The sequence below is a fragment of the Pongo abelii genome, chromosome 20, assembly GCF_028885655.2.
Source record: "Pongo abelii isolate AG06213 chromosome 20, NHGRI_mPonAbe1-v2.0_pri, whole genome shotgun sequence".
Lineage (NCBI taxonomy): Eukaryota > Metazoa > Chordata > Mammalia > Primates > Hominidae > Pongo > Pongo abelii.
Window position 1 is genome coordinate 56,996,649 of NC_072005.2, and position 25,912 is coordinate 57,022,560.

General features: G+C 51.4%; 1 protein-coding gene and 1 long non-coding RNA gene across 4 annotated transcripts in view; one reads left to right on the plus strand and one right to left on the minus strand.

Annotated features, from left to right (window-relative positions):
* Positions 1 to 12,470, minus strand: KLK15 (kallikrein related peptidase 15). 3 transcript variants are annotated; one of them, XM_024238373.3, is made up of 6 exons: positions 12,423 to 12,470; positions 10,349 to 10,419; positions 2,361 to 2,511; positions 1,580 to 1,863; positions 1,323 to 1,459; positions 1 to 663 (listed from the first exon to the last, which is right to left on the minus strand). In XM_024238373.3, the coding sequence occupies exons 2-6, from the start codon at positions 10,386 to 10,388 to the stop codon at positions 511 to 513; spliced, it is 765 nt and encodes a 254-aa protein (XP_024094141.3). In that variant the 5' UTR covers positions 10,389 to 10,419; positions 12,423 to 12,470; the 3' UTR covers positions 1 to 510. The 3 variants fall into 3 exon arrangements, with proteins under 3 accessions (XP_024094141.3, XP_024094140.3, XP_024094142.3); XM_024238372.3 differs by having other exon boundaries at positions 2,361 to 2,514; XM_024238374.3 differs by lacking the exon at positions 1,323 to 1,459.
* The window catches only part of LOC112130237 (uncharacterized), a 20,518-nt gene continuing 4,043 nt past the window's right edge, over positions 9,438 to 25,912 (plus strand). Inside the window, exons 1-2 of the long non-coding RNA XR_008516268.1 lie at positions 9,438 to 9,472; positions 10,004 to 10,192. This is a non-coding gene — a long non-coding RNA (uncharacterized LOC112130237). The remainder of the gene's footprint in view (positions 9,473 to 10,003; positions 10,193 to 25,912) is intronic.

The window sequence follows — 25,912 nt, forward strand, 5'->3', positions numbered from 1 at the left end:
TCAGTGCCAGACACGATTTTAATCAGTTCAGATGAATCATCTCATTTAATCCTCACAACAGCCCTTTGAAATCAGCAATAAGATGGTCTCATTTTACAAATGAGGAAACCAAGGCCAAGTGAGATTGGGCCTCTTGTTGAAGATCACGCGAGTGGTCATGTGTGTTGAATGAATGGAGCCCTGCTTCAAGCCGCTTCTCCTCACCTAGGGATCGGGGTGGTGGGTGAAAAGGAACAGTGTACAGTGTCTCTGGGTTTCTCTTTGACCCCAGAAAAAAGTCACAGAAATTCCTACAGAGAAACTTGGATCAGTGCTTTGTTATCTTGGCGTTAAACAGGTGACCTTGAGCGCCAGCTTTGTCCTCAGGTGGGACAAGTCCTTGGCTAACATCTGGGCCTTGGACTTGGGGTCTTGGGGGATGGCTCCGTTCTGTTCCATGTCAGGCGGGGCTACTGGCCAGCTGTGGGGGGCTTCTGCTCAGTCAGGGGCACAGGAGATAGGCCAGAATAGTCAGTTCCTCTTCATGGTTTCCCTGATCCACTCCAAGTAGTGGCAGACTTTGGTATAGACACCAGGCTTGGTGGTGTTGTCACAAGGGACGTCACCCCAGGACACAATGCCCTGCAGGATGCCCCCACAGACCAGGGGTCCCCCAGAGTCACCCTGTGGGGAAAAGAGGGGGTCTCAGGTTGAGTGAAACCTCCTGGATTCATTCTCACCCTAATCACCATTTGCAGTCTCACCCCAAACCCAATCCATCCCCATCCCAGGGAACCCCAACCCAACTCAACTCAATACAGCCCAGTGTATCCCAAACAGAGCCAGCCCAGCCCCAACCCCAATTCAACACAGCTCAATACAACCCACCCAACCTATGTCCAATCTCACCCCCATGCAACTCCAGTGCAACTGAACTAAGTTAAATCCAACTCAGCCTACATCCTCACCATTCAAAATCAAACCAAACCCATGCCCATCTCAAAATCTAATCTCAATTTTCATGTCTTCTGCATTCCAAACAAAATCTACCTCATCCGAATTCAACCCTGACGTATTTCCCACCCAGAATCAAACCAAACCATTCCCATTCTCAACCCCAACCCATGCCATCTCAAACTATCACATTATCCACCTCGAACAATGCAATCCCCACCTATAACCCCAACTCCAACCTCACCCCTATTCTAACTTTTCCTACTCCATCTCCAAGCCTAACCCTAGCATCTTCTCTGGCCCAAAGCAAAGAAAATCCAACCCCATCCAGACTCCCACACATGTCCCCATCCCTCTTCTTCCGCCTGATGGCCCCTCTGGGCTCTGACCTCACAGGATTCTGCGCCTCTGCCCTCCGCGCCTGCACACACCATGGTGTTCGTCAGGCGCCCTGGGTAGCTCTTGTCACAAGATGTGTCCGAGATAATGCTGATGTTGGCACAATGCAACGTATCTGGGAGACTCACTGGGGAAGACAGTGGACTTGGAGCAGATCCATAAATTCCGGCCCTTGTCCCCTCCGCCCAAGAGCCCTGGAGCATAGGATTCCTTGAGGCCTCGCATCCAGCTCCATCCTTTCACGCACCTTGTGACTGGGGGCTCCCGGTGGTCCCAGGCTCGTTGTGGGACACCAGGCCCCAGCCAGACACCACACAGGCCTCCCCCGGGTGGGGGCAACGCGTAGGTAGCACCGCGGGGCGCACCTGGGGGGTCAGGCGTGCGGGCTGGACTAGACGCAGCAACATGATATCGTGGCGGTGGCTGCGCGCTTCGTAGCGCGGGTGTGGAATGACCCGAGACGCGGTCCGTAGTTGCTCTGGGCCATCGCGCTTGCGCAGGTTATGCTCTCCCAGGCGCACTCTCATGAAGCTGTGCGGGCGAGTGGTTTTCCCGCCAGTGGAGTGCGGGCCAGTGGTTACCCGCAAGTAGAGGACAGAAAGATCAAAGAGTGGGCAGCCCGAGGTCCCCCGATCCTTTAGAAATCTCGACATCCCATCCTTTTCCCAAGACCCTGAAGCCAATGGTTCCAGCCCCTGCTCCTCAAGGACCAACGAGTCTGAAGTCAGGCACACTCCTAGAACTCGATCCCCTCCAACTACTCCCAGCCCCCTCCTGGTCTGTCCCCGAATCCAGGATTCTCATATCCCTAGAACTGAGGCTCAAAAGCTAGAACTAGTCATCTCCTTCCTCCTTCAGAGATCGAAGGCTTTGAAACACACACTCACCCCTCACTCAGGGGCTTGACATCCAGCCTCCTCGTCTTTCAGAACCCGGGAGTTCTGGCGTCTGCCTCCGTCTTTCCCCAAACCTAGGAGCTCTTCCCCTCCACCAGGCTCCCTCAGGACCCTGAGCCCCTGCCTTCATACCGGCTTTGGCAGTGGGCAGCAGACAGCACCCAGTGTGGGGAGATGAGGGAAGCGCCACAGTTAAAGCGTCCACGCTCGTAGAGGGCCACTTGCCATGGCTGGGAGTGGGGTGCACACTCGTCACCTTCCAGCAACTTGTCACCATCCTGGGCTGCTAGGAGAAGGGGTAGAGGATGCCTGAGGACAGGGACGTTTGCATTGCCTCCTACACCTTCCTTGCACCCTGCCCTAACTACTATATGCCTATGCCCCTATGCCTTTCCCCTAACTTCTCAAGACGCCCTGCCCTGTTTTTTTTTTGTTTTGTTTTGTTTTGTTTTGTTTTGTTTTTTGAGACGGAGTCTCACTCTTTTGCCCAGGCTGGAGTGCAGTGGCATGATCTCAGCTCACTGCAACTTCCGCCTCCTGGGTTCAAGTGATCCTCCTGCCTCAGTCTCCCGAGTAGCTGAGGTGCCCGCCACCACACCTGGCTAATTTTTGTATTTTTAGTAGAGACGAGGTCTCACCATGTTAGCCAGGGTGGTCTCAAACTTCTGACTTCAAATGCTCTGCCCGCCTCAGCCTCCCAAAGTGCTGGGATTACAGGTGTGAGCCACCACTCTCCGCCTGCCCTGTTGTTTATTTACAACCGCTGCCTGTTTTCTCCACAACTCTAGCCCCCACCCCATTTGCTATAAGATTCTGGGAGAGAGAAGAAGGGGAACAGACCAGAGGGCAAGAAGTCCTCTGTGGTTGGGGGTGGAGACAGGGGCACTGGATACAGGTTCAGACAGGTGGTCACTTGAAACCAGTCATTCACGGTCACCAAATTGTCACAGACGTCAAACACATGTGGCCACTCAGTATGTGTGACACAGCCTTGGCCCTAGAGTCTGGACATGTCAGCCAAATTCAGTGTGTCCCAGCCAAATTCAGTATGAGTCCCAGATGTGGCCATAGAAGGTCATGGACATGCATACATGCACATCCAGCTTCCAAACTTAGGTACAGCTATGGACAGGACTGGAAGCTGGAAGTCACTTGCACGCACATGGGTTGCAGCTTCAAGCATCACAGCACAGGCCGGGCATGGTGGCTCATGCCTGTAATCCCAGCACTTTGGGAGGCCGAGGCGGGTGGATCACCTGAGGTCAGGAGTTCGAGACCAGCCTGGCCAATATGGTGAAACCCTGTCTCTAATAAAAATACAAAAAATTAGCAGGGCATGGCGGCGGGTGCTTGTAATCCCAGCTACTCTGGCGGCTGAGGCAGGAAAATCGCTTGAACCTGGGAGGCGGAGGTTGCTCCATTGCACTCCAGCCTGGGTGACAAGAGTGAAACTCCATCTCAAAAAAAAAAAAAAAAAAAAAAAAAGAATCAGCACAGATGTTCATATGTGTATATGAATATGAATGGTTAAGACATGAATACAGGAATACAGACACACACACACGCACGCACAAACACACACACAGAATTGGATATTGTTCAGACCTAAATTCAACATCTCTGGTGTGAGTCTTGGCATCCAGTGTCACAGACACTTGCATACAGGATCTGGACAAAGAAGGATCCTTAAGCCTGGATTCGAATGTACTAGCTGTGAAACTTTGAGTAAGTTATTTGACCTCTCTGTGCCTCTGTTTCCTCGTCTGTAAAATGAGGATTGTTGTAAGGATGAGGTAGAAATGTGTACGTGTGTGTGTGCATGTGTGTATGTGTGGTGAGTGATACCTAGCTCTTGTAGCTACTTAATAAATATTAGTTGTTTTTTGCAAATGACACCTGGATTTAGTCATAGGGACATACATGTGAAAGTTCAGGTCCATCCTGAAGATGGCCAAAATAAGTCAGACATCTGCACAGAATTACATATAATAAATAGTCAAGGTTGGCCAGGTGCGGTGGCTCGCGCCTGTAATCCCAGCACTTTGGGAGGCCAAGGCCGAGGCGGGTGGATCACCTGAGGTCAGGAGTTTGAGACCAGCCTGGCCAACATCATGAAATCCCGTCTCTACTAAACAACAACAACAACAACAACAACAAAAAACCCAAAAAACAGAAATTAGCCAGGCATGGTGGTGCGTGCCTGTAATTCTAGCTACTCGGGAGGCAGAGGCAGAATTGCTTGCACCTGGGAGGCAAAGGTTGCAGTGAGCCGAGATTGCACCACTGAACTCCAGCTTGGGTGACAGAGCGAGACTCCGTTTCAAAAACAAAAAACAAAAAAAACCGTCAAGGTTAAAACTGTGATTCACCCACAAGACATTTTGTAGAGTTAGAGCTGCAGACACCAACCCAGAAGGCCAACACTCAGATGGGGACTTGCTGTCTGGGGCAGCTCCCACACACGGGGCTGGGCATTCAAGGTCAAAGACATGCAGCTGCAGCCAGAGGCAGCCAGGACAGGACATATTTATCCATCTCTAGATCAGCCCTCAAGCCATATCTGTGGAGTCACTGATTGGGTTTCACATACGGGGATCTGGTTCATGCATATGGAGAGGATGTGAACATACAGGGCCTTGTATACCCACTGCACACGCGCATGTCCACACACACACACACCACACACACACCACACACACCCGCACACACACCACACACACAACACACACACCACGCGACACACACCACACACACACACCACACACACCACACACATACACACACACCACACACACCACACATACACCACACACACACACCACACACACATACACACACACCACACACCACACACACACACACCACACACACACCACACACACACACACCACACACACATCCACACACACATCCACACACCACACACACACCACACACACACCACACACACACACCCCACACACACACCCCACACACATACACACACCCCACACACCCCACACACACACACCACACACACCACACACACATCACACTCACACACACCACACACATCACACACACGCACACACACCACACACACCACACACACACACCACACACACACCACACACACCACATACACACGCCACACACACACACCACACTCACACACACCACACACACCACACACACCACACACACACATACACACACACCACACACACCACACACACCACACACACACGCACACACACAACACACACACCACGCACCACACACCACACACACACACACCACACACACATACACACACCACACACACACGTCCACACACACCACACACACCACACACACACCACACACACACCACACACATCACACACACACACCACACACACACACACCACACACGCACACCCACGCACACCCACACACACCCCACACACACCCCACACACACCCACACACACCCCCCCCACACACCACACACAACCCCCCCCACACACCCCCACACACACACCACACACACACCACACACACACCACACACACCACACACACACCACATACACCACACACACACCACACACACACCACACACCACACACACCACACACACACACACCACACTCACACCACACCACACAAACACCACACACACCACACACACACCACACTCACACCTCACACACACACCACACACACACACCACACACCACACACATACACACACCACACACCACACACACGCACCACACACACACATACACCACACACCACACACACACCACACACACCACACACACACATACACACCACACACACCACACACACACCACACACACACCACACAAACCACACACACCACACACACACCACACACACCACACACACCACACACACACCACACACACACCCGCACACACCCGCACACACACCACACACACCACGCGACACACACCACACACACACCACACACATACACACACACCACACACACCACACACACACCACACACACATACACACACACCACACACCACACACACCACACACACACCACACACACACCACACACACACATACACACACACCACACACACACCCCACACACACCCCACACACACACCCCACACACACATACACACACCCCACACACCCCCCCACACACACACCACACACACCACACACACATCACACTCACACACACCACACACATCACACACACACGCACACACACCACACACACCACACACACACACCACACACACCACATACACACACCACACACACACATCACACTCACACACACCACATACACACACCACACACACACATCACACTCACACACACCACACACACCACACACACACACCACACACACATACACACACACCACACACACACCACACACATCACACACACACGCACACACACCACACACACCACACACACACCACACACACCACATACACCACACACACACCACACACACCACATACACACACCACACTCACACACACCACACACACCACACACACATACACACACACCACACACACACCACACACACCACACACACACACCACACACACACCACACACACCACATACACACACCACACACACACATCACACTCACACACACCACATACACACACCACACACACACATCACACTCACACACACCACACACACCACACACACACATACACACACACCACACACATCACACACACACGCACACACACCACACACACCACACACACACCACACACACACCACACACACCACATACACACACCACACACACACACCACACTCACACACACCACACACACCACACACACATACACACACACCACACACACCACACACACACATACACACACACCACACACACATACACACACACCACACACACCACACACATACACACAACACACACACGTCCACACACACCACACACACCACACACATCACACACACACACCACACACACACATACACACCACACACGTACACCGACACACACCCCCCACACACCCCCCACACACCCCACACACACCACACACACACCCACACACACCCCACACACACACCACACACAACCCCCCCACACACCCCCACACACACACCACACACACCACACACACACACCACACACACCACACACACACCACACACAAACACCACACACACCACATACACCACACACACCACACACACACACCACACTCACACCACACACACCACATACACACACCACACACACACATCACACTCACACACACCACATACACACACCACACACACACATCACACTCACACACACCACACACACCACACACACACATACACACACACCACACACACACCACACACATCACACACACACGCACACACACCACACACACCACACACACACCACACACACACCACACACACCACATACACACACCACACACACACACCACACTCACACACACCACACACACCACACACACATACACACACACCACACACACCACACACACACATACACACACACCACACACACATACACACACACCACACACACCACACACACCACACACACACATACACACACCACACACACGTCCACACACACCACACACACCACACACATCACACACACACACCACACACACACATACACACCACACACGTACACCGACACACACCCCCCACACACCCCCCACACACCCCACACACACCACACACACCTCACACACACACCACACACAACCCCCCCACACACCCCCACACACACACCACACACACCACACACACACACCACACACACCACACACACACCACACACACACACCACACACACCACACACACACCACATACACCACACACACACCACACACACCACACACACACACCACACTCACACCACACCACACAAACACCACACACACCACACCACACACACTCACACCTCACACACACACCACACACACCACACACACCACACACACACCACACACACACACCACACACACCACACACACACCACACACAACACACACACACAACACACACACCACGCACCACACACCACACACACACCACACACACCACACACATACACACACCACACACCACACACACACACCACACACACATACACACACCACACACCACACACACACCACACACACCACACACACACCACACACACCACACACATACACACACACACAAACCACACACACACACACCACACACACCACACACACACACCACACACACATACACCACACACACACCACACACACCACACACACACATCACACACACACCACACACACCACACACACCACACACACACCACACACACACCACACACACGCACACACACCACACACACACACACACCACACACACCACACACACACCACACACACACCACATACACACACCACACACACACACCACACACACATCCACACACACCACACACCACACACACCCCACACACACCCCACACACACCCCACACACCACACACACCCCCCACACACCCCCCACACACCCCACACACACCCCACACACACCCACACACACCCACACACACACCCACACACACACCCCACACACACCCCACACACACCACACACCACACACACACCACACACACACATACAGACCACACACACACACCACACACACATCACACACACACACCACACACATCACACACACACACGCACACACCACACACACACACACACACACCACACAGACACACCACACACACACCACACACCACACACACACCACCACCACACACACCACACACACACCCCACACACACACACCACACACACCACACACACACACACACACACACACACACAGAATGGCATTATGCTTAAGGACATGATTAGAGACATTCAAGGTCACAGGACCAGGACCCTCTCCACTGGGCAATGTGGATGCATCCCCTGAAGGTTGAAGCCACGCAGAACCCCATCCACACAGGGGCAGGATTTGCACGGCCAGACCAAATGCCCACACTCTGCCCATCACAGTCAGGAACTGGGCCAAAGGCCCCCGTGAGACCAGGGGAATGCGGATGTGGTGGACAAGGGGCTTAACAAAGGAAGGGTGAGGTCGTCCTCCGAAGGGTGGAGGGTATGGGCTGAACAGCTGGGCACCGAGGCTGCACCTGGCCAGTCCAAGCCAGAGGAAGGTGGAGGCCCCAGCTGGGCGCAGCAGGCAGGCACGAGGCAGGTAGGTGAGTGCACAGAGAGAGCCGGAGGGGAGGCTGGAGGTGTGGGGGGTCTGAGGGGCCCCCAGGAGTGAGGGTCATTTGTGGCAGAACGTTAATGAAAGTCTACTCTCCAATTTCTCCAGAAGAGAGGCATCAGGTTACAATTAATTTCTTGGTGTGTGGCAGCTGAGTTCAGTCTGGAGTTTGCCTGACACCCAAGGTGACCTTGATGTTGTGGCCATCCCTCTGAGCCACAGCCCCTTCCCTTGTCAAATGAGGTCGGTGGTGCCCACCACACATAGACGCTGTATGTAAGCTCTAAGCACTGTGCCTGGCTTGTACACCTGAAGGGGCACTACCTGGGCCAGGCTTATGCTTCCACCTCACATACGACCACATTTAATCCCCTCAAAGACCCTGTAAGAGACAGGGAGTGGCAGGCGTGGGACTCAAGCTGGAGTCTGTGCTCTTGTCCTCTCAGCACTTGTCTAATGCTTGCTATGTATATTACCTCTGTTATGCTATTGAGACCTCACTGTTATTGTCTCAAGCGGGTGCTGTCTTATAGAGAAGGCATCCCAGAGAGGTGAAGCAGTTCCTTCAAGAACACACAGCAAGGAAGCGGTTGCCCCAGGACTCAGCTCAGGTTTGTGTAACCCCAGGACCGTGTTCCTTGTCATGGGCAGCGAGAGGCCCCAGGCAACATAGCGACTCCAGAGCAGCAGCACCAGCACCTGATGGTAAGCGCTTAGGGACATTGGCGCAGGTGGAAGGTGAAGGAAGGATCTTTGGTGGTCTCTGGGTGAGGTAGGGGCTGACAGATCACTGGGCCCAGACATGCTTGGGAAGGGGGCACCTGCTCCCACAGACCTGGCCCCCTCCTGGAGCCACCTCACCTGCGGATGCCAGCAGGAAGGAGAGAGTGAGAAGCCACATTGTGGAGGAGGGACCAGGGTTCGGCTGCAGTCTGGGGAGGGAGTGAGAGAATCCAGGTGAGGCAGGACCCTTCTGCCTCCACCAGGATCCCTCCAGACACAGACTTATCCCACCCACTGTTAATAAATTTCTTCTGACCACCGGTATCCCCTTCCCCCAACCCCACTCTGCGCTTCCTTCTGGGTCCCCCATCTCTGGAATGTTTACTCTTCCTCTAGGCACTCGGACAGACCCCACCGCCCCCCTCCACCTGTTGGCCCCCAGCACCATGCTACCAGCCCCTGGATCTCTCTCCATCATCACCAAGGACCCCTGTCCCAACTTTTTTTTTTTTTTTGAGATGGAGTCTCACTCTGTCACCCAGGCTGGAGTGCAGTGGCACGATGTCAGCTCACTGCAAGCTCCACCTCCCAGGTTCACACCATTCTCCTGCCTCAGCCTCCCGAGTAGCTGGGACTAAAGGCGCCTGCCACCACGCCCGGCTACTTTTTTAAATTTATTTTTATTTTTTATTTTTTATTTTTAGTAGAGACAGGGTTTCACCGTGTTAGCCAGGATGGTCTCAATCTCCTGACCTCGTGATCCACCCACCTCAGCCTCCCAAAGTGCTGGGATTACAGGCATGAGCCACCACACCTGGCCTATCTCAACCTCTTATCTGGCCTTTTGGGTCCCCCTCCAGTCCAGTCCCCTCCACCAGCCTGCCCTCCACCCATGACCCCAAAGGGTCTTTCTACATCTGGAGCTGGCTGTGCCCCTCCCCTGCTCACCACCCTCCATGGATCCTCGGCACCACCAGGATAAAGTCCAGCTCTTCAGCCTCACTTTCTTTCTTTTTTTTTTTTTTGAGACGGAGTCTGGCTCTGTAGCCCAGGTTGGAGTGGAGTGGCATGATCTCCGCTCACTGCAACCTCTGCCTCCTGGGTTCAAGCGATTCTCCTGCCTCAGCCTCCCAAGTAGCTGGGATTACACACGCCTGCCACCACGCCCAGCTAATTTTTGTAATTTTAGTAGAGACGGAGTTTCACCATGTTGGCTAGGCTGGTCTTGAACTCCTGACCTCTAGTGATCCATCTGCCTCAGCCTCCCAAAGTGCTGGGATTACAGGCACGAGTTGCCTGGCCCCAGCCTCACTTTCAAGGACAAAAGTGGCTTCTTCCCTTCTAGCCTCTCTCCCTGGGTCTCTCATGACCTTGTCCTAGACGCAGCCAGTGCTGCCATTTTCCCTCCTGCCATTTCATGCTCAGGCTGTTCCTCCCACCACGTATCCAACGCCATTCCCTTCCAGCCCCGCTTCCTCCTTGAGGCCTTCTCTGACCTCCCCTGACCCTCAGTGGTGTCCGCCTCCCCTACTAGACTGGCAGCTCCCCGAGGAGCTGGTCTGACTCCACTCTGGGTCTCCAGTACTGCAGGGCCCCGCCCACGGGAGGCCTCAGGAAGCTTTGGAAGTGAATTAAAATCCTTCTTCCCCATATCTTCCAAATTCGTCTTTGTCCTCTGACACTCTGCCCCCACCTCTTCTGGGAGGCCCCAACACCTAACAGGTGTCTCCCCTGAATCCCACAGCACCCATTCAGTCTCCATTACAGTGCAGATGCCCCATACTTGCTGAGGTCTAGCCTGTTCTTTTCTCCATCTGGGGGCCTTGAAGATGGGGCTCAGGTCAGGTTCTTTCTGTGTCCTCAGCACTGCCCCGCCTGGGGCCTGGTACACAGGAGGCCTCTGGGAGGTTGTGCTGAACTGACTTGAACCCGTGATCACTCCTAACCACGTTCTTGGCTCTGGTACAAGTGCTTCAGGGACGTCCTCCTGATCCACTCCATCCCCCTCCCTCCCCGCCACTGCAGCTCCTTCTGGCCATTCCAGGACATTTTCTTGGTTCAGGTTCAATCTGGGGCATTGGTAAAAGACACATGGATCTACCCATGCCCTTGACACTCAGTTCTCCAAGCATGGTCGATGTTTCCCCTTGAAACCAGGGCACAGTGAATCTCCCCTTTGCCCCTCCCTCCAGTCTTGTCTCAAAGCTCTCACCTCCTCCAGATCCTCCAGCAGCATCTAGGGCAGCTTGGGTGCCAGAAGGGAGCAGGTACCAGGATGCCTGAATTTATAAGCTCCCAGTCCCAGCTGGGTCTGGGGGTGTGGTGGTGTAGGGTGGGGTGGGAGGTAGCTGAGAGTTAGGTTTACAGGCAGAGACGCCTTGGTGGCTGGTGGGGTGGGAGACTTGGCCTAATGAGCATTTATTAGGTTGAAGCTGTTGTCTGAGTCCACAAGGAGGAATTCTTCACCAGGAGCAGCTCCTCAAGGGGGAGGGCACAGGAGGACAAAAACAGAAATTAGGAGGAGATCCAAAGACAGAGTCTGGAATTTGGGGTCTGGAGTGTGGAAACTGGATCCTAAAGTCACTGTTCTTGGGCTTGGGGCAGAGTCCTGGATCCTGGTTTCTGAATCCAGATCTGGTTCTGGATCTGGGTCTTGGATTTCAGATTTGAGGATCTTAAGTTGGAGATTAATGACCTGCAGTCTGGAATATGGATTTCAAAGTCTGAATTCTTGGGCCTGGAGTCTGGAATCTGGATCCTGGAGTCAGGCCTTTGAGTGACAGATCTTGAACCTGGATTCTGGATCCTGGGGCATTCAAATCTAGAACCCAGAATAGAAGCCTGGAATCTGGTGTTTGGAATCTGGCACTCGAGGCTGGAAATCTTTGCACCTGCTATGAGAAGCCTGGGGCCTAGACTACAAATGGTAGATTTCGGATTTTGAATTGTGGGGTCTGGATTCTTTTTTTTTTTTTTTTTTTGAGATGAAGTTTCGCTCTTGTCACCCAGGCTGGAGTGCAATAGCGCGATCTCAGATCACTGCAACCTCCACTTCCTGGGCTCAATTGATTCTCCTGCCTCAGCCTCCTGAGTAGCTGGGATTACAGGCGCCTGCCACCACGCCCAGCTAATTTTTATGTTTGTGGTATAGACAGAGTTTCACCATGTTGGCCAGGCTGGTGTTGAACTCCTCATCTCAAGTGATACACCCTCCTCAGCCTCCCAAAGTGCTGGGATTACAGGCGTGAGCCACCATGCCAGGCTTGGGGTCTGGATTCTACAGGGTGGATCTAGGCTCTGAGCTTTCAGGGTAGACTTTGGAGCATAAAGTCTGGAGTTTCAAATCTGTGTTTTGCATTTAAAAGCTGGACTGTGGCTGGGCCCAGTGACTCATACCTTTGGGAGGCCGAAGTAGGAGGATTGCTGGAATTGAAGGGTTTGAGACCAGCCTGGGCAACATAGCAATACCTCATCTCTATGAAAAATTTAAATAAATAAATAAATAAGTAAGTAAGTAAATTTTTAAAAGGCTGAATTGAGAGACAGGGACCTGGCTTTCACGATTCGAGATTGCTAGAATCTTGACTCTAGAGTCTGAATTTAGAGTCTGGGAACCTAGGGTCTCTATTCTGGTCCTGTAGTCTTATTTCTGCGTTCTAGAGCTTGAAATCTGGATTCTGCATTCCAGAGGCTGGAGATCGTCACTGAGATGACCCAAGGCTTTGGGTATTTGAGGCTGGCTTCCAATGTCTCAGAACCCCTGAGGGCCCCAAGCAATTTTCTAGAGTCTATTTTGGCTTAATTAATGAGGAGGTCCCGAGACAGGAGGGACTGACCTCTCTCAGGTCACCCAGTGAAGGATGGGACCTGTTGTAAGCGTGGTCTCTCCCCATGTGTGGAAAGTCCTCATCTTTATGGGAAGGAGTCAAGTGGGATTCAGCCATTCTAGAACTATAGGCCTCTGCAATTTCTAGAATATCAGACTTTCAGATTCTAAAAGCACAGGCCCTAAGACGTGCTGGCAGTGGAGGACACTCTGGAAAGTAAGATTTTAGAATAGCCTAGAACCACAGAGCTCCAAACACTCTAGAACCTTAGAACATTGGGCACTCTGGAGTCCCCAGAAACCTCATGCATTCTAGAACGTCGGGTCTCCAGACATTCTACAAGCCCAGACCAGCAGACATAATAAATCCCCAGGTTGGAAGCTATTCTAGAACTCCTATGTCCTTTTGCCTCCCTCCCCACAAATTGATGCTCAAAGTCTGCGGGCCTCACCCTGGGCCACCGCTTCAGCTGAGCAGCCCTGTTTATGGAATGCGGCTGCAGGCCACTCCCCCGTGCCAAGTGCTCTCTTTGTAGGATCTCACTCAGGCTCCGGGCAGCCCTGTGAGGTGTTTATATTAATAACCTTATGGCTTCCTGCTGAATACGGAGGAAACTGAGGCCCAGACAGGAGGCAGCACAAGCAAGGTTCCTGCAGAAGCGAGAGGCCACGCGGGAGAGGAATCAGTGTTCCGACTCCGGAACGCACAGTGGGCCCTTTCGCCGCCACCCCTGCAGCCGCCTCCCTCTGTTGGGGCGCGGTGGTGACGAGGGGAAGGAGCCGAGCCCCTGGGACTTCCTCGGTGCCAGGTGTGTGCTAAGCGCTTTCCGTCACGATCGCACGTGCTCCTCCTCCTAACCAGCCTAGGCAGGTACTGATGAAGTACCCCTGATACAGACGGGGACACTGAGGGCGCTCCCACCGCGCGGAACCCAGGCGTGCACCCAGTCTGCGCACCGCTCCCTGGAGGGCTCGCAGCCGGCGGCTCCCGCAGCCCCGCCCCCACGCGGTGACGTCAGCGCCCCGCCCCCGCCCACTGTGGCTGGCTCAGGCCCGCGCGATCGATGTCCTCCTGGACGTGTCCGCGGACGTCCTTCACCTCCTCCGCGGCCTGGGTCCCGCCACCGCGGCCTGAGTCCCACTTTTGTCCCGCTCCTCCTCCTGATAACATTCCCTGGGAGTTTTTCATCAACTCCCGTGGTTCCTCCACCAACCACGCAGGTCTCCTCCATCTGACCCTGAACTCCGGCTTGGGCAGCCACCTGCTCCTGGGCGCCCCCTGCACCAATGTCCCTAGGCCCCTCTCACTTACCGAGTCCCAACTCATTGCTCTATTTCCCCAAACCCACCTTCCCTGTTCTTTCACGTTCTCCCTCTCAGGGGCAGCGTCACCGACCACCCAGTTATTCGGCCAGACGCCCTTGGCACTGACCTTGCCCCATCTCTCCCCTTATCCCCTACAGCCCATCGGTCCCCAGCCTTGTCCCTTCGGCCCCTGCCTCTTTCTGCCCTGTCCCCTCCTCTCCGTCCCCTTGGCCTGGCTTCAGCTCAGACGTCCTCCTCTCTCTCTGGACCCTCGCCCCTCCTGTCCGGGAGGACAGCCTCCTGTCGGTCACCTCGTGGCCCTAGAGGGTCTCTCTGCACTTGGAGATCACCCCGCCCCTCCCCTGCTCACAGCCTTCCCTTGCAGCTCCCCATCATCCCTGGGCAAGGTCCCGGCTTCTCAGTCTGCAGTTTTAAGCCCTTTGAGATTCCCCAGCAGGAACAAGCCTCCCTTCAAACCCCCTTCTCAGGGGGACTGCAGACTGCCCACCTCAGAAGCGGGACTGGACTCGTGGTGCCCGAAGGGCCTCCCCATGAGGTGCTGGCCCTCTTCTAACTTAGTCTCACCACGGCCTCCGTTCCTTCTGGAACCAGACAAGCTGCTGTTTCAGGGGGCTGGGTCTGGATGCAGACAGCATGGGCGCAGATCTCTGTTCCACTACTTACTATTTTGGGAGACCCTGGTAAGTGTTTTTTCTTCTCTGTGTCTCAGTTTCTTATCCTTAAAATCAGAGGATCCCCTCGTAGAGTTTTTCGAGGAGTAACGACTTAGTTTGTGTTAGGAGCTCAGAGCACATAGTAAATTATGATGATTCATTCATTTTACAAATGAACAGACGGGAGTGCGGGGGCCATTGGTGAAGGTCACCCAGGCTGCAGAAGTGGAATCAAGAGAATGGTTCTCGGGGTCCTGGTGCCCCTTGTGAGAGGCGTTAGCTCTCTGGGTGTCAGGTGCTCATCTGCGAAGGGGTCTTCGGTGGGGGTGGGGTGGACATGGGAGGGACCTCACAGGGGTTGGATGAGGTCATACCCATGGAGCAGGTGTGCGAATCATAAAATCAGGCTGACGCTTGCAAGACCGGTTAACACGGCACGTGATTCGGATGTGGCCGCTGGAGCCAGGTGGCCCGGGTTTGAGTTCTGCTTCTGTCCCATAATACTGTGCACTCTCAGGCAAGTCACTTAGCCTCTCTGTGCCTCAGCTGCCTCATCTATAAAGTAGGGGTAATAATTGCTCCTCCCTCTTCTGTAGGAGTGTTTTGAGGTGTTCATGCTTGAAATCTGTGCCTGGCACTGAGTGAGTGCTGGGCCATTATCAGTCTGTCCTATTGCCCTTGGGAACTGAACGCTGGGGAGGGATGGTTATGTGGGGTCTTTCTCAGATGACACAGTTGGGCAGCAGCAGATTTGGGACCGGAAGAAGCCACTGTACTTTTTGTTTTGTTTTGTTTTGTTTCTTTTTTTTTTTTTTGAGACGGAGTCTCGCTCTTGTTGTCCAGGCTGGCCACTCCTCCTTCAGATGGCATGATCTTGGCTCACTGCAACCTCTGCCTCCTGGATTCAAGTGATTCTCCTGCCTCAGCCTCCTGAGTAGCTGGGATTACAGGCACCCACCACCACACCCAGCTAATTTTTGTATTTTTAGTAGAGATGAGGTTTCACAGTGTTGGCCAGGCTGATCTTGAACTCGTGACCTCAAGTGATCCACCTACCTTGGCCTCCCAAAGTGTTAGGATTACAGGCATGAGCCACCACGCCCGGCCAGAAGCCACTGTTTTGATCTCCCAGATGTGGTATCTTTTTCTGAATCCCTGTGACCCCTTTATCAAGATCCCTGTTTTACAGATGGGGGAACTGAGGCCCAGGGAGAGGAAATGGATGTCTGAGACCCTGGTATGAGAGTGTAACGTCAAGCAAAGAGAATGTCACACGCAGACGAGTTCTTCTCTGAGACTTTATTTCCTGGGCTGTGCCGGGGGAAGCTGGAGGGGAGGAGGCAGAAAAACCCACGTCTTCTCTTCTTTTGTCCTGGGAGGGCCTTACCGATAGGTGGCATTAATTGTGCGTTTGTTCATAGGAGGTTTGCTCCTGGGTCTGAGGGAGGAGGGGCTGGGGGCCTGGACTCCTGGGTCTGAGGAGGGAGAGGCTGGTGCCTGGACTCCTGGGTCTGAGAGAGGAGAGACCGGGGGCCAGGACTCCTGGGTCTGAAGGAGGAGTGGCTGGGGTCCCAGACTCCTGGGACTGAGGGACGAGTGGCTGGCGTCCAGGACTCCTGGGTCTCAAGGAAGAAGGGCTGGGGGGTCTGAGGGAGGAGGGGGCTGGGGACTTGGACTCCTGGGTCCAAGGGAGGAGGGGCTGGGGTCTGGACTCCTGGGTCTGAGGGAGGTGGGACTCAGGGCCCGGACTCCTGGGTTTGAGGGAGAAGGGCCTGGGGGATCTGAGGGAGGAGGGGCTAGGGTCTGGACTCCTGAGTCTGAGGGAGGTGGGGCTGAGGGCCCGCACTCCTGGGTCTGAGAGAGGAGGGGCTGGGGGGTCTGAGGGAGGAGGAGGCTGGGGGGTTTGAGGGAGGTAGGGCTGGAGTCTGGACTCATGGGTCTGAGGGAGGAGGAGGCTAGGGACCGGGACTCCTTGGTCTGTGGGAGGAGGGGCTGGGGCATCTTAGGGAGGTGGGACTGGGGCCTGAACTCCTGGGTCCTGCACTCTGGGGCTGGGAGAGAAAGGCCTGCCCTGCCTGCTTCTTCTTCTGTGTGTTCCACCGCCACCCATAGACCTCTTCTCTAGAGTTCTGAGCCCCCAGCCCACTTTCCAGCTCTCTCCTCTTTCCTTTCTGGAAGCTTCCCTTCTGCGTTTGTTCATAGGAGGTTTGCTCTTGGGTCTGAGGGACGAGGGGCCGGGGTCCTGAACTCCTGGGTCTAAAGGAGGATGAGCTGGGGAGTCTGAGGGAGGAGGGAGGTGGAGGCCCAGACTCCTGGGTCTGAGGGAGGAGAAGCTGGTGCCTGGACTCCTAGGCCTGAGAGAGAAGAGGCTGGAATTTGGGACTTCTGGGTCTGAGGGAGGAGGGGCTGGGGTCCTGGACTCCTGGGTCTGAAGGAGGAGGGGCTGGGGGGGTCTGAGGGAGGAGGGAGCTGAGGAGACGTGTGTCTTCTCCCTCCCGTGACTCCTGCTCACTTTCCCCATGTCTGTGTTTCTGCTCCCCTCTCCCTGTGATCCTGTCAGCTTCTTTTAGTTTTTATTTTTTAGAGTTGGGGTCTTGCTCTGTTGCCCAAGCTGGAGTGCAATGGTGCAATCACAGCTCACTGCTACCTCAAACTCCTGGGTTTAAGCGATCCTCTGGTATCAGCCTCCCGAGTAGCTGGGACTACAAGTGTGTGCCACCATGCTTGGCTAAATTTTAAGGTTTTTTTTTTTTTTTATGGAGATGGGGTCTTGATATGTTGCCCAGGCTGAGATTGTTTGTAAAAAGTCATCATGGAATACCCCACCTCCCAGTGCAGGAAAGCTGGCTGTGGTATTGCCAAGAATGATGTTTATTGCAGCACTATTCCCAATAGCTAAGATTTGGAAACAACCTAAGTGTCCATCAACAAATGAATGGATACAGAAAATGTGGTACATATATACACAGTGGAACACTATTCAGCCATCAAAAAGAATGAGAGCCTGTCATTTGCAACATGGATGGCACTGGAGGTTGTGATGTTAAGTGCAATAAGTCAGGCACAGAAGATAAACTTCACAGGTTCTCATTTATTTGTGGGAGCTAAAAATTGAAACAATTAGCTGGGCACTCACACCTGTAATCCCAGCACTTTGGGAGGCTGAAGCAGGTGGATCACCTGAGGTCAGGAGTTCAAGACCAGCCTGGCCAAAATGGTGAAACCCTGTCTCCACTAAAAATACAAGAATTAGCCAGGCGCAGTGGCGCGTGCCTGTAATCCTAGCTACTCGGAAGGCTGAGACACAGAAGTGCTTGAACCTGGGAGGAGGAGGTTGTGGTGAGCCAAGACCTCTCCAGTGCACTCCAGCGACCTGGGAGACAGAGCGAGACTCCATCTCCAGAAGCCTGGAGAAATAGGGACAAAAAACAAAAACAAAACCAACTGAGTTAATGGAGATAGAGAGTAGAAGGATAGTTATCAGAGTCTGGGAAGGGTGAGGGTATGTGGGTAGTGGGGAAGTGCGGATGGTTAATGTGTACGAGGAAATAGAGTAAGATCTAGTATTCGATAGCACAACAGGGTGACTGTGGTCAGTAATAATTTAATTTTACATTTAAAAACAACAAAAAGAATATAATTAGATTGTTTGTAACACAAAGGGTGAATGCTTGAGGTAATGGATACCCCATTTACCCTCATGTGATTATTACACATTATATGCCTGTATTAAAATATCTCATGTACCCCATAAATATATCCACCTGCTATGTACCCACAACAATTACAAATTAACAAAAAAAGAATAATGTGGCTCTCGCCAGGTTTCAGCTCCACCCTTGCTATGTGTGTGGCGCGTTGTGTCCCCAGGTCCCTCTCAGTGGTCCCTGGAGAGCATTACCACCTGTCACTGTCTACTATCTCAGGGCAGACCCTCTCTCCTCTCTCTTCCTCCATCTCTGCACCCCATAAATAACGTGGGAAGCCCCCCCCATGTGTGTCTTTGCAGAACCTGAATGTGATGAGATTGCCGGAAAATGCCAGCGTACCCCTGGATGGGTGGAGGAGGGTGGGGTGGGTGGAGGGGACAAGTTTGCCCCACTGGGGAACCACTGGTCTATACCTGTCACTGAAGCTTCCTTTTTCCCCTGCACCTGACTCCACACCTCAGGACGCAGGTCAGGAGGGCTGGGAGATGCTCTAGCCTTGGCCAGGTGGGCCTCAAGATGATTGTTCACTGCAGGGGCATTCACCTTTTTAGATGGGTGCTTCCTGTCTAGAGAAGGAGACACGGGGGAGCTGGAAAGAGAAGCCTGGAGAAATAGGGACCGGGCAAAAACAAAGGAGGGTGGAGTCGGGGAGTGTAGAAGAGAGAAAGTAAGGACTGGAGTGAGGAAGAGGCATCAAAAGAGGGAGGGAATGGTGAAGGCAGAAAACCGTGAGAAACAGGGAGTGAAAAGATAGCATGAGAAAGACAGGATCAGGCCAGGCGTGGTAGCTCACGCCGGTAATCCCAGCACTTTGGGAGGCTGAGGCGGGCGGATCGCTTGAGGTCAGGAGTTCGAGACCAGCCTAGCCAACATGGTCTCTACTAAAAATACAAAAATTAGCCAGGTGTGGTGGTGTGTGCCTGTAATCCCAGCTACTCAAGAGGCTGAGGCAGGAGAATCTCTTGAACCCGTGGTCGGGTGGAGTTTGCAGTGAGCCGAGATGGTACCATTGTACTCCAGCCTGGGTGACAGAGTGAGACTCTGTCTCAAAAAAAAAAAAAAAAAAAAAAAAAAATCCAAACAAACAACAACAACAACAAAAAACAGGCAAACTGGGGGCTGGGTTTTGTATCCCAGACCAAATTCCTGCACTTTGAATGCCTGGTTGGGAAATCTGAGATTATCCTGTAGGGAAGCATCGAGAGCGTGAACTGAATGGTGTTAGGAGACAATTATCCATGGCTCCCTTACCTTCCTGCCTGTCTCCTGAAAAAGATATTAGCCACTTTTTAGCTCCAGATTGTCTTTTTATGGATGTTTCTCTAGAGCATCAGAGCATGTTTGTTTACCGTCTTAGATGATAAAGATAATGTCCTTCCATAACGATTTATTTATTGGCTAGGATAGTAAATACAATATGTCCTTCCAGGGCAGATGGATCAGCAGTCCAAGATAACAAAGATAATATCTCCTCGAGTTTCAAAGTCAGTCAGATTTCCTTGCATCTCCCTTATAAGATTGAAGATTTGTAAACACATGTAAACAGAGATTCCCCAGCATTGACACAAACCACTGTGCGCAGCATCAGCCTGAGCCACTCTGATCATCCCTGTAGGACCTGGGGGCGAGGTGAGCCCATGTGAACATGAACCTCATGCTGCCTGCTGTGCCATGAGTAATAAAGTCCTTTGTCTCTGACCCGGAGTCATTGTGTGTTCTGCCAATAGTTTCACTGGATACAAAATTCTTGGCTGATAATTGTTTTGTAAGGAGGCTAAAGACAGGGCCACAATCCCTTCTAGGTTGTAGGGGTTTTTGCTGAGAAATCTGCTGTCAATCTAATAGGTTTTCCTTTATAGGTTACCTGATGTTCCTTCAACTTGACTTTAGATAACCTGATGACTGTGTGCCTAGGGGGTTATCTTTTTGTTTTGTTTTGAGATGGAGTCTCACTCTGTTGCCCAGGCTGGAGTGCAGTGGGCGATTTCGGCTCACTGCAACCTCTGCCTCCTGGGTTCAAGAGACTCTTCCGCCTCAGCCTCCCGAGTAGCTGGGATTACAGGTGCATGCCACCACACCCGGCTAATTTTTTATATTTTTAGTAAAGAAGGGGTTTCACTGTGTTAGCCAGGGTGGCCTCAATCTCCTGACCTCGTGATCCGCCTGCCTCAACCTCTCAAAGTGCTGGGATTACAGGCGCGAGCCACCACGCCCATCCAGTGGTCATCTTTTTGCAGTGAATTTCCCAGGCGTTCTTTGAGCTTCTCATATTTGGATATCTAGATCTCTAGCAAGGCCACGGAAGATTAATCCCCTCAGATACATTTTCCAAACTTTTAGATTTCTCTTCTTCCTTGGGAATATGAATTATTCTTAGGTTGGTCATTTAACATAATCCCAAACTTCTTGGAGGTCTTGTTCATTTTTAAAAAATTCTTTTTTCTTTGTCTTTGTTGGATTGGGTTAATCCAAAAGTCTTGTCTTTGGGCTCTGAAGTTCTTTCTTCTACTTGTTTGATTCTATTGCTGAGACTTTCCAGTGTATTTTGCATTTCTCTAAGTGTGTCCTTCATTTCCAGAAGTTGTTATTGTTTTTGATTTACACTATTTCTCTGGAGATTTTTCTGTCCATATCCTGTAACACTTTTTAAAATTTCTTTAAGTTGGTATTCACCTTTCTCTGGTGCCTTCTTGAGTAGCTTAGTAATCAACCTTCTGATTTTTTTTTCTGGCAATTTCAGAGATTTCTTTTTGGTTTGGATCCATTGTCGGTGAGCTGGTGTGATCTTTTTGGCGTGTTAAATAACCTTGTTTTGTCGTATTACCAGAATTGGTTTTCTGGTTCCTTCTCATTTGTAGACTATGTCAGAAGGAAGATCTGGGGCTCAAGGGCTGCTGTTCAGATTCTGGATTTAGCTACCCAGTGGAGTGTCTGGGCTCTGGGCTGGTACTGGGGGGTGTCTGCAAAGAGTCCTGTGATGTGATTCATCTTCAGGTCTCTTAGCTGTGGATATCAGCACCTGCTCCGTTGGAGGTAGCAGGGGAGTAAAGTAGACTTGCTGGGGGTCCTTGGTTGTATTATTTTTTAGTGCGCTGGTTTTGTGTTGGTTGGCCTCCAGCCAGGAGGTGACACTTTCAAGACAGCATCAGCTGCAGGAGTACAGGGAGGAAAACAGCTTGCCCTAGGGTCACCTGGATAAGTATTCAGGTTTCTCAGGTGGAGGATGGGGCCAGAAAGCTTCCAAGAGAGTATGTCCTTTGTCTTTGGCTACCAGGGCAGGTAGAGAAAGACCATCAGGTGGGGGCAGGGTTAGGTGTGTCTGAGCTCAGACTCTCCTTGGGTGGCGGTCGCTGCGGCTGCTGTTGGAGGGTGGGGTGTGGCTCTCAGGCCGATGAGGTTATGTTCCCAGCGGGATTATGGCTGCCTCTACTGCATCATGTGGGTCACCAGGGACGTGGGAGAAAGCTAGCAGTTTCAGGGCTCACCCAGCTCCCATGCAGCCCAAAAGGCTGGTCTCATTCCCACTGTGTGCACCCCCAATCAATGCGCAGTTTGTTTCCAGGCAGCGGGTGAGCAGGACTGGGAACTTGCCCCAGGCTACAAGCCTCCCTGCTGAGAAAGTAAGCAGGGCTTTCAGGTTTGGTGCCTCCCCACCTGCTGCAGCTTCTGTGCTCGTGTCTGCACTCACAGTTCACCCCCTCCCTGAGTTCTGTCCAGGAAACTTCGTGTTCAGTTGAAATTGTTGCAGAGTTCAGCTGGAAGCATCCTTCTCCTTGTAGTTTTTCCCCAATTCCATTGGCGGCCCTCCCCAAGGACCCCTGTGAGACGAAGTCAGAAATGGCTTCCCTGGGGACCAAGAGTACCCTCAGGGCGCTTCCTGCTGCTTCCTCTACCCCCCCGTATTTTGTTCAGCTCTCTAAGTTCATCTCAGCTTCAGGTGAGGTCAAATCCTTCTCCCATGATCTGGACCTTCAGATTCCCCAGTGAGGATGTGTGTTCAGGGGCGGATGATCCCCCTTTCACACTTTCACACTTTGAGCACTCACAGTTTTTCAGCTGTCTCCTGGAGCCTGCAGCAGCAATGTGCTTCCTTCAAAGGGTCTGTGGGTTCTCTTGGCTTTCCTAGTATGTTCCTGCAGTAGTTCTTGGAGCGAAAATTCAAGATGTCAGTCTCCACATGCTGCTCTGTCCATCTGAGTGGGAGCTGCAAGTTAGTCCTGCTTCCTAGCCACCATTTTCTCCACACATTAGCTTTTTGACTTTTCTTTATATATATATATATATATATATATTTTTTTTTTTATTATACTTTAAGTTCTAGGGTACACGTGCACAACGTGCAGGTTTGTTACATATGTATACACGTGCCATGTTGGTGTGCTGCACCCATTAACTCGTCATTTACATTAGGTATATCTCCTAACGCTATCCCTCCCCTCTCCTTGACTTTTCTTTTTTATTAATTGCCTGTTGGTATGCTTTGTCCATTTTTTTAGGGGTTGCTGTCTTGTTCATGTCAGAAGTTTCTTGTGCCTTCTAAATAGTGATCTCTTTTTGGTTTTGAATGTGGTATATGTCATCTTTTATAAATAGAAATTCTGAATTCTTACACAAGTTTCTGGACGACAGTGACCTCTAAGCAAAAATTCTAAATTTTCCTATAATGAAGTACATCCAAATTTTGGTCTATGATTTGTTCTTCTGAAGTTGTATCAAGAAACCTTTTCTTTGCGTTAGATAACAAAGGTTATCTCTCATATTTTCTAGCCTCTCTAACCCTCTCTCTTTGTCCATCTGTTTCTGTATCTCATCCCATCTATACAGCTATTCATTAATTTCTCATTTAATTGATATTTGCTAGTTGTCACAACTGTGACTTGATGAAGATAACATAAATTCATAATATCCCTCAATAAGAAAAGGAACAATAAACTAGTGTCATTAGCTTATAAACCATGTTAGATTAGTTGGTGGATCAGAACACTTGAAATGTCCTGAAATCTTTCAGCTGACATTTGAAAGAAACTTACTATTATTTCTCCCCAAATTGGGCAAAAATCCTAAACAAATCATATGAAATTTAAATAAATAAAAGCTTTGACGCTGAAATAAATGTTTCTAAAGCATTAATAATGAAAAACAGATTTTGATCAAATATGATAAAAATGAAATTATTTTTCTTCCCCTAGAAAATGAGATTATAGGCCAGGTGCAGTGGCTTACACCTGTAATCCTAGCACTTTGGGAGGCCAAGGCGAGCGGATCATGAGGTCAGTAGTTCGAGGTCAGCCTGGCCAACATGGTGAAACCGCGTCTCTACTAAAAAAAAAATATAAAAATTAGCCAGGTGTGGTGGCATGCGCCTGTAGTCCCAGCTGCTCGGGAGACTGAGGCAGAAGAATCGCTTGAACCTGGGAGGCGGAGGTTGCAGTGAGTGGAGATCGCGCCACTGCACTCCAGCTTGGGAGACAGAGCGAGACTCTGTCTAAAAAAAAAAAAGAAAAGAAAAAGAAAATGAGATTACAAAATCATTTGATGATAAGCAGAGATAACTGAAGAGTATGAGGACAAAAGAATGTAGGAGAAAAACTTTATAAGGCATTTAAGACAATTGCTAAATTAAAAAATTATGCATCTTCTAAATTGTGCGTTGATTTTGGTACTGTATACTCTTTTAAGTAGTTCCTGTATTATTCCTTTTATCATTCACATTTGCTATTTACATTTGTTATTTCTTTTCCCATTAGAATAATCTGGGTTATACCTAAGTTTATATTAAGAATCTTTTATTCTTTTTTTTTAAGAAGGTGAAGACCTCAGAAAACCTGATCAACATGAAGTATGGCATGAAGTAGTACTCAATAAAGAGAAAACATGATGGTAATCTTGAAGAAAAGCACCATATTCATCTCTGTATTTCCTTCTGTGTCCCTCTCTGTCCCTGGGGGAGGGCCTCTCTGACCATCTCAGGCTGTTATAGTGGGGATTCTGGAACTCTGGAGTAGAAGGATTCCTGAGACCTTTCTGGGGGTATGCGAGGTCAAACACTAGTTTCATAGTAATCTGTACACATTATTTACCTTTCTCATTCTTTCTTTTCTTTTTTTTTTCTGAGATGGAGTTTCACTCTTGTTGTCCAGGCTGGAGTGCAATGGCACAATCTCAGCTTACTGCAACCTCTGCCTCC

What these genes read in the sequence shown, in the direction of transcription:
- KLK15 (XM_024238372.3), bottom strand. Translation starts at nt 10,388, where the DNA reads ATGTGGCTTCTCACTCTCTCCTTCCTGCTGGCATCCGCAG. An exon ending in CTTCCTGCTGGCATCCGCAG is followed by an intron (nt 2,515 to 10,348) that starts GTGAGGTGGCTC and finishes CCCTTCTCCTAG; the next exon opens with CAGCCCAGGATGGTGACAAG. An exon ending in GAGGCGCAGAATCCTGTGAG is followed by an intron (nt 664 to 1,322) that starts GTCAGAGCCCAG and finishes TTTTCCCCACAG; the next exon opens with GGTGACTCTGGGGGACCCCT.